General features: G+C 35.2%; 1 protein-coding gene across 2 annotated transcripts in view; it reads right to left on the reverse strand.

Annotated features, from left to right (window-relative positions):
- Positions 1 to 11,195: 11,195 nt before the first annotated feature.
- LOC129005677 (dual specificity protein phosphatase 10-like) overlaps positions 11,196 to 14,645 on the reverse strand; it is a 104,898-nt gene continuing 101,448 nt past the window's right edge. For both annotated transcript variants that reach the window (XM_054434639.1, XM_054434640.1), the window contains one exon: positions 11,196 to 12,333. In XM_054434639.1, the coding sequence (XP_054290614.1) occupies positions 12,035 to 12,333 (299 nt within the window). In that variant the 3' untranslated portion in view covers positions 11,196 to 12,034. The remainder of the gene's footprint in view (positions 12,334 to 14,645) is intronic.

Below are 14,645 nucleotides of genomic sequence, written 5' to 3' on the forward strand. Positions count from 1 at the left end.
AATGATACTCATGATGATACTAATGATACTCATGATGATACTCATGACACTCATGATGATACTCATGATACTCATGATACTCATGATGATACTCATGATACTAATGATACTAATGATGATACTTATGATACTCATGATGATACTCATGATACTAATGATACTCATGATGATACTCATAATACTCATGATGATACTTAAAATACTAATGATACTCATCATGATACTCATGATGATACTCATGATACTAATGATACTCATGATACTTATGATACTCATGATGATTTATGATACTAATGATACTCATGATACTAATGATACCCCTGATGATACTCATGATACTAATGATACCCCTGATGATACACATGATACTAATGATACTCATGATGATACTTATGATACTCAAGATGATGCTAATGATACTCATGATGATACTTATGATAATAATGATACTCATGATGATACTTACGAAACTAATGATACTCATCATGATACTCATGATACTCAAGATGATACTCATGATACTAATGATACTCATGATACTAATGATACTCATGATGATACTTACGAAACTAATGATACTCATCATGATACTCATGATACTCAAGATGATGCTAATGATACTCATGATGATACTTATGATAATAATGATACTCATGATGATACTTATGATACCCATGATGATACTTATGATACTAGTAATACTCATCATGATATTCATGATACTAATGATACTCATAATGATTCTCATGATGCTAATGATACTCATGAAGATACTTATGATACTAATGATACTCATTATGATACTCATGATATTTATGATACCCATGATGATACTCATGATACACAAGATACTCATGATGATACTCATGATACTAATGATACTCATGATGATGATTATGATACTAATGATACTCATGATACTAATGATACCCATTATGATACTCATGATACTCAAGATGATACTCATAATACTAATGATACTCATGATACTAATGATACCCATGATGATACTCATGATATTCATGATGATACGCATGATATTAATGATAGGCCTACTCATGATGATACTTATGATACTAATGATACTCATTATCATACTCATGATACTAATGATACCTATGATGATACTCATAATACTCAAGATGATACTCAAGATACTAATGATATTCATGATGATACTTATGATACTAATGATACTCATGATGATACTCATGATGATACTCATGATACTCATGATACTCAAGATGATACTCATGATGATACTTATGATACTAATGATACTCATGATGATACTTACGAAAATAATGATACTCATCATGATACTCATGATACTCAAGATGGTGCTAATGATACTCATGATGATACTTATGATACTAATGATACTCATTATGATACTCATGATACTAATGATAATACTCATGATACCCATGATGATACTTATTATACTAGTGATACTCATCATGATATTCATGATACTAATGATACTCATAATGATTCTCATGATACTAATGATACTCATGATACTTATGATACCCATGATGATACTCATGATACACAAGATGATACTGATGATACTAATGATACTCATGATGATACTTATGATACTAATAATACTCGTCATGATAATCATGATACTAATGATATCCATGATGATACTCATGATACTTATGATACTCATGATGCTAATGATACTCATGATACTAATGATACTCATGATGATACTTATGATACTAATGATACTCAGGATACTAATGATACCCATGATGATACTCATGATACTCTAGATGATACTCATGATACTAATGATACTCATAATGATACTAATGATACTCATGATACTAATGATACTTATGATGATACTTATGATACTAATGATACTCATGATGATAATCATGATACTAATGCTACTCATGATGATACTCATGATACTAATGATGATACTCATGATACCCATGATTATACTCATGATGATACTGATGATACTCATGATGATACTCATGATACTAGTGATACTCATGATGATACTCATGATGATACTCATGATGCTAATGATACTCATGATGATACTAATGATACTCATGATGATACTCATGATACTAATGATACTCATCATGATACTTACCCATGATGATTACTGTACTACAAAATTAACAGTGTAGTTAGATTATTATACTGTATTTGGTTAAGATATTTTCCGAAGTGTTATACGTTGTTTTGTTTACGAATTGGGGGATGTCCAAGTGATAATTCAACTATCGCATTCACGTATTGATAGTAAAGTCAACAATAATGTTGACAATCGTACTGTTTGCTACCTAATTTAGGATAAAGCTGTTGTAATTTGACTAAACAAGACTTACCAGATGTGATTACCTGAAGGATAGATATTTTTAAGATATGAAGGCAAAAATATATGCCCTCGAATGATTTTAGAACCTTCGAGAGAATAAAAAGTCTGTTCTTTATTCTGTATTATTATGATGCATTGTGACACGTCAGATATCATGAATATCCCTCATCATTGTGGAAGGTTCTAGAATACACTCGAATGTTGTTGAATATTCCTGATCATTGTGGAAGGTTCCAGAATACACTCGAATGTTGTTGAATATTCCTGAATATCCCTGATCATTGTGGAAGGTTCCAGAATACACTCGAAGGTTGTTGAATATTCCTGTATATCCCTAATCATTGTGGAAGGTTCCAGAATACACTCGAATGTTGTTGAATATTACTGAACACCCCTGATCTTTGTGGAAGGTTCCAGAATACACCTGGAATGTCGTTGAATATTCCTGAATATCCCTGATCATTGTGGAAGGTTCCAGAATACACTCAAATGTCGTTTAATATTCCTGAAAATTCCTGATAGTTGTGGAAGGTTCCAGAATACACTCGAATGTTACTGAATATTCCTGAACATCCCTAATTGTGGAAGGTTCCAGAATAGACTCAAATGTCGTTTAATATTCCTGAAAATTCCTGATAATTGTGGAAGATTCCAGAATACACTCGAATGTTACTGAATATTCCTGATCATTGAGGAAGGTTCCAGAATACACTCGAATGTTACTGAATATTCCTGATCATTGTGGAAGGCTCCAGAATACACTCGAATGTTACTGAATATTCCTGATCATTGAGGAAGGCTCCAGAATACACTCGAATGTTGTTGAATATTCCTGAATATTCCTGATCATTGTGGAAGGTTCCAGAATACACTCAAATGTTGTTGAATATTCCTGATCATTGTGGAAGGTCCAGAATACACTCGAATGTTGTTGAATATTCCTGATCATTGTGGAAGGTTCCAGAATACAATAGAATGTTACTGAATATTCCTGATCATTGTGGAAGGTCCAGAATACACTCGAATGTTATTGAATATTCCTGAATATTCCTGATCATTGTGGAAGGTCCAGAAAACACTCGAATGTTGTTGAATATTCCTGATCATTGTGGAAGGTTCCAGAATACACTCAAATGTTGTTGAATATTCCTGATCATTGTGGAAGGTCCAGAATACACTCGAATGTTGTTGAATATTCCTGATCATTGTGGAAGGTTCCAGAATACACTCAAATGTTGTTGAATATTCCTGATCATTGTGGAAGGTTCCAGAATACAATAGAATGTTACTGAATATTCCTGATCATTGTGGAAGGTTCCAGAATACACTATAATTGATACACTCGTTGAATGTTCCTGAACACGCGTGATCATTGTGATTTATTTTGTTTACTATAAGCTATTGACATTTCACTAAAAACACTACTTTCCATGTACCAGAAAACTAAATTGCTCAACCTAATGTTATTAAATGGGAAATTAACCTGACAAATTATAAAACAAAGATTAAATCCTATTAGAATTTAAGTTTTCTTAAACAATGTCTATAGTCTGCAAGTTTGCGGGTTCCTAATTCCAAACTTTAGGCTAAATCCTTTCGCTGAATTTCGAAATAAATTTTAGAAACCACGAATGCACAATCAGACATAGCTCTCGTATTAGAGTACAGGATAAATATGAGAAATCAACGCAAAGATCACCAATATTCCTAAAAAATTGGTTCAACTTATCCATATAGGCCTATGTTTAGTAACTGGTGGCAGGCTAATAAAAATCATTGCACTGAGCTAACCCGGAAAGATGTCGAGAATCAAGTCGTCACAGCCAATTTGGGGCTTGTCGGGCCTAAGGCCGTCAAGTACGACCCATTACGTCTAATTTATTAATAAAATATCGAAATCGGTCACGGCAATGAGGGGGTGGATGATGATTCACCCCTTGAGCGCCCGTTGAGTGAAATCACGGATCAAGGGGGAGTATTAAAAAAGGCGATGGGGTCGAACCATCATCTTTTGTGTTTACACATTAACTAATACGTGTCCGTGACTCATGTGTGAGTCAATCCACCTCGTAATCTGTCACTCATAGAGATCAGCTGATTGTATATTGTTCGCCCCCTGCGGTACTCGTACCCGCCGTCCCCCGGCCCGCGTGGAGGGAAACACAACTATGGAATTGTGCGCGTGTATTGTTGAAATACAAACATTATATTAATGAGATATATCATATAGTTATAGTAAGTGTTTATGTGAGTACGATTATTTGGAGTAAATTAATTAGCTATGTATGTATTAATAGCACAAATTACGTCATTGCCGCTCTCGAAATGTATGGCCGCACTCAGCTGTGCTCGTTATACACACCGGATTTTTCCTACCACCATAATTAGCTTATCATATCATATAACTTTATATCTCTATATAAAATATAATTTAGGTTATGTTTGCTTTTTAGGTTACGTTATTTGCTTACCGGTTTTTAACGTACCTGATCCGCAGCTGCGGTTGGTGTAGAAACGCCATCAATGAAATCAGCTGATTAGCGAGCGGGAATGAACGATTCCCACTCTAGAGCGTAAATGAGCTATTTTGCGCACTGTTCACAGGTGTGGCAATGTGATCATTTCCATGCATTGGCAGGGAAAATGTGTTATAGCATTTTATATAAAATCCTACAGTACTTAAAGTTATTTATATACATTATCAGAAAACATGGTTAGCGCGTAATTTGATGAGAAAGTAATCATACAAATCAACTAAATTTTAAAAATTAAAAAAATCCCTTAACTAGAGTGTCAGAAGTTAACGCTTATCCTTTTTTTTCTTGGCCTCTTTTACCATCATGTTTGCCCGTACATTTGAGTCTTGAGCCTGTCAATTAAAATATGAAGCAAAGCAAGGTGTTTTGGAAAGTCTCATTAAATTGTATGTAATCAATTGGGTTTGGACAATATGGTTACTTATAAAGTCGGGACCACGTAAGTTTGCAGTTGGTAGCAGCCAATCACAAGACAAGTCTAGTGCGACGTTGCCACATCGCCTATTGACAACACTTATTAAATATGCAAAGCAATATTTTCAAATCAGCTGGTATTATTAGATTTGGCAACACCGCACGGTTGTTATTGGTCCATTCAAAACCACATGGTAAATAGGCTCCTCCCTCAACTGCAAACTTATGTGGTCCCGACAATAGTTTAGTTTGGTAATGCAATTAATCTGTCTACATAAAATGAGTTATGGTATTGACCAATAAAATGTACTTTTTTACTATGTAAAGATAGGAAAAAAGTAAAACCGAATGTATGTCGTACAGAAAAGTTACATGTAAAAGGAGTATCAATTACAGAGCATCGACTTTTTACAGGCTTCCCAAGGGGTTGAAATCCACCGAAGTTTTGTAGGCTTCGACCCTAATGAATTTGACACCAGGTTTAAGTTCAGGAATTGATTACATTTACTATTTACAACAAAACTCAACAAGGCATTTAGTTAAAAAAAACTCGTTTAAGATTTTTGCCAAGTTTTATAAAAGTTAACTTAACACATTTTTAAGTGTTTGCGAGAAATTACATTTCGTTGTGGTTATGGGTTGTCTTCTTCGGTCTGAAACCTACCAAGAAGACAATTACTGGTATTTCCTATTAAATATAATCGCCGCATCATCTGATGAAGTGTACAATGACTCAGCTGAAGTCCTTCAGTGATCCGGACGTGCAAACGTAGGAACTTCTTACTCATCGCATGTGAGAAATAAAACAAACGTTCTGGTACAGAAAACTGACTGGTTTGGATCTTAGAAACTTCCAAGGACCTTTGGATTATTCACACATCTTCTATACAACAGCTTATTCACATCGATAGAATGTCATTTACCAAAAAATCCAAAGCAAACCTGCAGACTAAGCGAATTTCCATTTCCTAGATGTATTTCACTCAAAAATATTAACATGTAACCTGTACCTAACATGTAACATGTGTACCTGTTGCTCGAAATCGAGCAATTTTCAAGTACCGGTATTGTACAGAAGTTATTTTAAAACTACAGTAATAACGGTCATAATTTTCGATGAGTTTAAAAGACCCGACTAAATACTTATGTAACTAATTGAATTACTCACGCTCTTTAATAGCGCTTTGAAATAATAAACGCTTCTTGTAAAAATATTTTAGAATTTTTTGGACCTGACCATATTTTTTAGTGTTTTCTACAAATGTTTCCCAACTTAAAGCTATTACCAGTAAACATTTCTTGCATGTATTTATTTGATCTGACTTTAGGTAGGTTTACTGTACCACTATGATAACATGAAGTGTCCATATTCTTCATGTTTTTTTTTTTTACTTCCAAAAAGTTGTTTAGCATAACTGGCAAAAATGATTCATCTCCCCAAGTGATTGTGTACCTGGATTCCTTACTGTGAGACCAGGCCTCTCCTCTCCTCTTCTCATACGTATAAGATTTCCTATTAATTGTCTCATCCTCCAGTTTTCAATATTTCTCCTTTAAACTCAAGAAATTGTCTGTTCTTCCAACAAAACTGATTGGCTGTTTAGATTTGTCTATAACCTCCTAAATATTACAAACATCAATATTTACTCCCAAAAAGCTGGCGAGTTTCTTTTTATATACAGCTGTGTTTGTTTTAAAATTTGATTTCACTGTAATTCTTATGGGGAAAATGCGACCTTTGAGAGCGTCTCGTGCCCTTAAGTGTAAAGAGTTTTAAAATTCTAAAACCTTTATGCAAAACTACGAATTGAGGCGAATTATTTGACACCTCAAACGTTAAAATCGATCCAGAAATAACGGAGGAATTTTGTTCACAAAAAAACAGCCCTCACGATTTAATATAAGAGATTAACTGTCGGATTAATTTCCTATTTGTAGTGGGATGATGAAAAAGTTGAGTTTAGTCAAATAGAATAATTCAATACAACATCAAGAAATTTGCCAAATTTTACTAAAATATATCCATAAACAAGCAAACTACAAACAGCCCCGTAAATATAACATGGGAATTTTTAATTTATAGAACTTTTAAACTTTCTCCATAACCATTAAACGAACAACATCGCTTCCATATACTAAAGTATTTGATTTTAAGAATGGTATACAAGGAGATTTCAATCCTTTATGTTTGAGGGTCAAAATGAGAAAATCAAATTTTTACTCCATAAACCCATCCCATAGAAGGGGGTTCCCATAGTTTAATCGTGATGGTTCCCGAACTCGTCCGGACACGCGTTGTTCCTTTTAGACGTTTGTGCCAACTTTTATCAAAATGCGTATTTGAACGGATGGTTATTTTTGGCCTCTAGGGGAATTTTAAAAAATCAGTCCCGTGTGCAGGTCTTACTATGATACCTAAGGTAATAGTTTAGATAGTTTCCCCTATATAGGAAATTATCTAAAAACAATAATAACACACAAGAATGATAGTTTTTAATATCAGAAATTGTTTAAACAGACGACTAAGTTATCTGAGGCCTTTTTGGAACTGCTCCTATACACGGGTGTTCATTTTGTTAGGAAATCACAATCAACACAATTTCTCTTTATCAATAATTACGTTCACAAAATCTAGTTTTGATCCAGAGAAAAGTCTGTTCCACAAACAGATATTCGTGGTAGTTTCTTTGGGTAAAAACCGGGTCCAGCTGTCGTGGATCATTGGACTTTCAATAATGGTCGTAGAAAAATCAGCTGATTTTAGCATTTAACATGTAGCTTTGACTATCAATCCAACTGCATGTAGCCATCGATATACATCGTTGCATGTAGCCTACCTGAAATTAAAGGCAGAGTCAGTGACAAAGCTACACACACACTACAAAGGCAATTTACGCTACTGTACTGTTATCTATGAAATATCTGTAAATTCTAAATCTATGTTTTTATCATTGTTAACAAAATTGTTTCAAAAGCTCTATTCAAAAGGGTTAAGAAGACTGTATGGGTGTTCAATCGTTTGAAATAATGTATGGCTAATGGGCATTTCAAGTCAGGGCTAGAGATATCTAGCCCTGATTTCAAGTATTATTTACATAACTCAATAAATGTAAATTGGTTGTTTTTGGTAATAAATTATGGACTTGGCAATGATTTTCATCTTCAAGTCTCCAGACTGGCTATAATATTTTCTGTCTTAGACAACCTCGCCGTGTTAGGACACATACGGTCCTTCGGTTGAATGTTAACCAGTCAGCTTGTAAACTAGAGACTAAACAGTTTATGAAATTCAATTTTAAATAGACTAGACTGAAATAATTTTATTGATAATTGTAACCTGATTAATAAGTGGTATGTAAATCAGTATTTATGGTATAGATCCACAATGAGCAAATTCAATTTATTGTAAATTAGTAGTTTATTCAACTAATAACAGTCTTTAAAAAACATAATCTTTGAGAGAAAAGGGGGTTTTAGATTATTCGTTTAGCCTCCAGGAACATTTTGAACTTTATTAAACCTAGCTGTTACCCACAGGCTTCACCCCGTTTGACCAAGATTGACTTTATAAGTATTAATTGGTATAAGCTATTGATTGGTTAGAAGCGGAAATAAACAAAACAGAATACAGTAATAAAAACAAATAATAACACCTGATTTTAATTAAGGTAATAAATTGAAATAATAACATACAAATAAGTACAGCTGAGGTATTTTCAACATTAGGTATATGGAAAGTTCCCTAAAGGAATTACGACCAAAGGGCAATTTACAAAATAATAGATAGTTTTTGCACAAGGTTTCACGTCATGACGAACATTTTAAGTATACGATTTATTTAAGTATACGGGTTTAAAAAATCCAAATGTATGGACCTGGGGATGGAAATTCTTTGTTTTCCTAAAATGATTGACAGGGTGAGACAACGCCCAGTCTCAGATTCTTAGATCTCCCCTCCCCTAGGATGACATAATCCCCAGACCCTACTAAGGAGCTGGGGGTCTAGTAAGGGTCTCTCCCCAACTCTAAGACGATCATCTTGCAAGGAGCAATGCTCTGAGTCATGCCCTGGGAGAAGGGGATTAGCTTTTTATCCTTATGAGACAGCGGAAATAGTTGTAGTAGAAGAGACGTTTGGAAATAACACTCTGGTATGTTTTGGTTTATACCACAGGCCTTGAAAATAATTCTCACCTTTGCAGCGCTGAAGTAGGTACTCGTATTTTAATCACTAGAGAAAATGGATCTTTGGCGTCAAGGGGATCAGCTAAACAGCTTAACTTTAACATTCGTCCACAGTTTTTATAAAGTAATCCCTATTGTATGTTTACAAAGAGAGTTTATGTTAATTATCTCGGTCATGTTCTAGGTCAATGACATCACATTATTGCATTATCCATATAAAAATCCCAAAGTACCCATGAACTATTGAAAAATCTACAAGTCACACCCCTATAAACCATTTACTTAAAATTTACGTCATGACGAGAATCCTTGCGCAAACTATCCATTATTTCATAAATTGCCCTTTAAGGTCGTAATTCCTTTCTAAAGGGAACTTTCAATATACCTAATGTTAAAAATACCTCAGCTGTACTTATTTGTATGTTATTATTTCAATTTATTACCTTATTAAAACCAGGTGATATTATTTATTTTTATTGCTGTATTCTGTTTTGCTGTCAGCTTAACCAACCAATCAATAGTTTTATTAATACTTCTGTATCCAATAGTCAATGATACTCATGAAGTAAAATGGGGTGAAGCCCATGGGTAACAGCTAGTATGTAATAATGTCCACAATAAAATGAAGAACTTTGCCAAATTTTGGGAAGATTTTTCGTACTTAGTCTACCAGTTTTTCCTTGTGTTCATTAAATAAACATTATTAAATATAATTAAATTTGATGGTCCAATTACGATAAATAATTATTGTTCCAAAAAGTTGTTTTTTATTTCAAGCATATCTCTTTTCCCACAAAGTGTTTCTTATTGTATTCTTCACTTATCATGTGTGTGTGTTCAATATACGTTTTCACAGATTTAAAAATGTTTATAGATTCTTGGTATATTTTCCCTATTAACTGGCTTTAAAATCAAGTAGCTGCTTGCCTTTATCTTGACCAAATAGTGCAAAAGGTAGACTTTCAAGGGGAGTCATTCCAAAATGATAATAATGACCAGAGCTTATGAGAGCTTCATAGTTAGTTTAACCAATGAAACTAAATCATTAAAAATTAAAAAGTTGCAAAGGTAGCAAAGCTTCATATTCATGTATTGTAATAACAGACCATCTTCTATTCTTATTTTCGTTGACTTATGAAATCATATAGTATGTTGCACGTTTTTTGAACACATATTTAAATAGAATATTCTTCTTGTCCTGATTCCAAACAAAATGTTGTTAGAAGAACAAGAATAAGGACCAGTTTCGAATTGTTTCATTGTTAATTTAAAATGAGTTGCAAAGATATAAGGTGCTCACAGTCAAGATCATCTTCTCTTTATTATGACTCAACTCATAAAATTTAATGTCTATTATGTTGCACAATTTTGCATACATCTTTTAACAGAATATATTCCTTTCTCTGGTTGTGAATTAACAATTAAAAGGTGTAAGAAGAACATAAATGAATACTAGAGTTTAGAAGTGTTTCATTTCCAATTTAAACCATGAGTTGGAAAGATAGTAATGTCTTCAGTCATTTCACAAACATCTCTATCATTATTCAACTGTTTATTTTAAACCGAAGCTTGGGTTTACCTTCAGCATTTGTAAGTGGAAACTACAACTATGCATCTGTAATTTCCATTCAAAGTTGAGTCACATCAGAGCAATCATCAGGTCAGACGAGTTACACAGATAATGGATAAGAAAATAACAACACAAGCAGTTTAATAAAGATTATTTTAATACCACTAAATATCGAAAGGAAATTCAACACCAAACAAGGCTGAACTACTCAAAACAATACAATGTGGTGTTTGATATTTGTTTAAAGGCACATAATTTGAAGACAATTGATATTACTCGTACTCACTAGTTTCCAAAATCAAAATCTCATCTAGCGATTACAAAAATTGTGAACTGAAAAACTTTCTAATATAAACAAATTTCACTAGTTCCAAATCTAGCATTGTGCTTTACAACTATATTTGGCTGAAACTTAAAATTACATTCCACTTGGCGATGCCAAAGTCAAAATACAAATGAAAAACTCTTCCAAATCAAAACATGTATGACCTTGTGTCTTAAGAAATGAAAAACTTACACTAAGCGAAATAAAGCCTGGTTAGGACCTATACTAAATATACAATAGTCTAACACGCGGTACTCGTACTAACTAATACGCTCTGTACAAACTATACAACATGGTACAATACACAGCCTTTATATCCCAAAATAAATAAAAAAACGACTAGAATCGACCTTCCCGCCAATCTCGGTCACAACTATTTACATCGAAACTCGGAGAAAATTAAAATCTTTACCTCACTGCAAAATAAAATACTTCCGAAACTAAATCAACGGGCAAAATTAAAAAGTGAAAGTAAAAAAACTCCTCGATCTATTAAAAATCAAATAAAACATCCAATGTGAATGAAAACGTCACGGTAAAGCGTAGTGACCGCCTCCTTGATCCATCCGTAGTAATACAGTAACTGTGCGGTGTGCAGACGACACGACCGGCGACAGTAGTAAGGTAATGTATGTTCTGCGTCAATCACGTGACTACACGCTGCAGCCAGAAGTGGGGGGTTCGGAGCTCTGATGACTCCAGCGGCACTGGTGACAAGGCTTGCATTCACTCGGGGAATTGTCCGCTCTGAGGCCTTGCTCCAACTCCAGGAGTTGACCCATGAAGTTGAGGTTGGGGGAGATGATGGGTCGAGCCGTCTTGACCAGTTTGTAGGCTTCTATCATGGTGAGCTGGCGATGCTGCATGATGTAGGCGATGGCGATGGTGGCTGACCGTGAGACGCCGGCCTGACAATGGATCAGCACTCGCTCTCCGCCCGTCCTGGCCTCCTCTGCAACAAAACACGCACGTTAGAAACTTGTAGAATAAACATAGAGGGAAAGAGTATAGTATATATCAGTACTAATCGATTCTGTATGATATCAAGCTGGTCTAGTGGTCTCCAAAGCCCCAGGATCAATTCCCACCAATCACTAAAGGATTTGATCTAAGTGATAGTGTTGCAACCCTCTATGTCTAGAATGAAGTAATGTGTAAAACGGGTTCAAGGTACTACGTCTTAGAAAGTCAAAGGAGGGACAAATGTTCCCATGAGCGCAATTGAGCAATAACTAACCTAATCAGGTTCAACCAATAAATGGCCCTAAAGTTCGTCTTACAGTATTTACAAATAAATCAATTCTGTTCAGAACATCCCATAAATTATAGTTTTACTCATCCAATGTTTAATTCAGATTATCAAACTTGGACACATTTTAAAACATTATATTCGATCATTTTTCTATCATAACCCCTTTCCTACGACTTGAAAATCCTATTCCAAGCGGCCCAGGCCCCTAAAGGTTTAAAAGCGACCGAAATAGGGCGCGATGACTACAAGCATCGCCTCGCGAGTTGGCTCTGGTCCAGATGTGGTGTTAGAAACAGAAACAGAGAGGTAAACATAGCGGCGCAGACGGCGTGACTCACACGGGAAACACGCACAAGGAGACTGATAGACTCTCAACTCTCCTGCAGCCTTCGTAGATAAGTGGCGGAGTGATCAAGTGGCCAAAACAGGCCTCTCAAGCGCTGACATTAGCCACGCACGGCTGGCAAAGGAGAGGTGGAAATGTTGGCGATCATTACGAACTGCTGAGCAAAGACTGCAAAGCATCTATATGCCTTAAACGCTATTTTGTCTTTGCCTACGTTAGTAGCATTTTCCAAGAGGTATAGAGGAGCCAAACACGTTTTTGTAAGTGGTCCAAACCTAGATGATTCTTTATAATAATTGTTTCCCCAAAACACATTGCATAAAAACTGAATTCACTTTTCTCCTTCAAAGAGTTTTCCTTTGAGTTTTTCTACTCCAATTGGCATCTCAAATTTTTGTTCTTGACATCTTCTAACCACTTGTCAGTATTGTTGAATTGGACCCGATCAGAACACAATCAGTATTTCCAAACCCATATTATTTTTGCAAAGTGTTATATCAAAACTTGTTGTACAATACATTTATTCACTTTTCTCGCTCAAAGAGTTTTCCTCAGAATCTGTCTAATCCAAACAGCATCTCTTTTGATTTTGACATTTTCCAACCCCTTGTCATACTGTTGAAATTGGCTCGATCAGAATTCGAGTAATTTTTGTATCTGGGTGGGATATCATTTAGGCAAGTCAAAACAAAAAAATCTATCAACCAGAATTCAGAATGCAAATTCAGTCATATGGAGCCCTGCACTGCATTACTCACCCACTAGGAGTGAACAGTCATGACTAATCGCCAAACAACTGATCGAATCAGACCCTTTAGCTTTTTATGAATCACCGGGGGTGTGTTGGTCCAACGGGCGCCGGATCCAAAAACAAAGCGACCCCCCACGAGCCGCCCCGAGGCAGAAACCCCAAATCTGTTATCAATTCAGCCCTAAACACGATACGGGCTATTCAAATCAGTGACTCATACTCGCCTCTTCTGCCGATGATTGTGTATTAATTGTTGGAGGGTTGAGGGGTGACGTAATCAGCTAGAAGAGGTAGAAGACGCCTTCCGGCTTGTATTTCGCCCCTAAGAGGGTTTTGGGGGACAAGTAACTTAACGGACGGTATTTATTATCCTTTGGATTATGTGTTGACACGACATTGTGTAAAGTTGTAATAGATTATTAATTAGATGGCCGATTACTTTAAACAGATCAGTAAAAATATATTTATTTGGTGGCAAATGACACTGGTGGCAAACGACACTGGTGGCAAACGACACTGGTGGCAAACGACACTGGTGGCAAATAGTAGGACACCAGATTCATCAATCGTCGGTCATTAAACTTAAAATGTAGTCGTAAACTCCGATTAATACTTTCCATACATTTTTAGTAATTAACGAATCCTCAACAAAGTTTTGACTATTCAGCCGTTTACATTCAATGTAGGTAACTATTTTTTTCCTATTCTCCTTTGATCAATTTGGACCCCTATAAAATTCCTGATCACTTGTGAAATCTACCTTAGTACAAAATTCGAGAATCGGCTCTACATCTTTTCGTGCGTCAGACTTTGAAAAATTAGGAACACCTCGATAAAATCCACACGTTTTACAACGTCTCTAAAAGCCTGTAGTCTCACCATACTGCGACTGTTTGCCAGTTTTGGCAGTGCGGT

The sequence above is a fragment of the Macrosteles quadrilineatus genome, unplaced genomic scaffold (genome assembly GCF_028750875.1).
Source record: "Macrosteles quadrilineatus isolate MER2022 unplaced genomic scaffold, UCM_ALF_1.0 Scaffold_30__1_contigs__length_1495292, whole genome shotgun sequence".
In the NCBI taxonomy this organism is placed as follows: Eukaryota; Metazoa; Arthropoda; class Insecta; order Hemiptera; family Cicadellidae; genus Macrosteles; species Macrosteles quadrilineatus.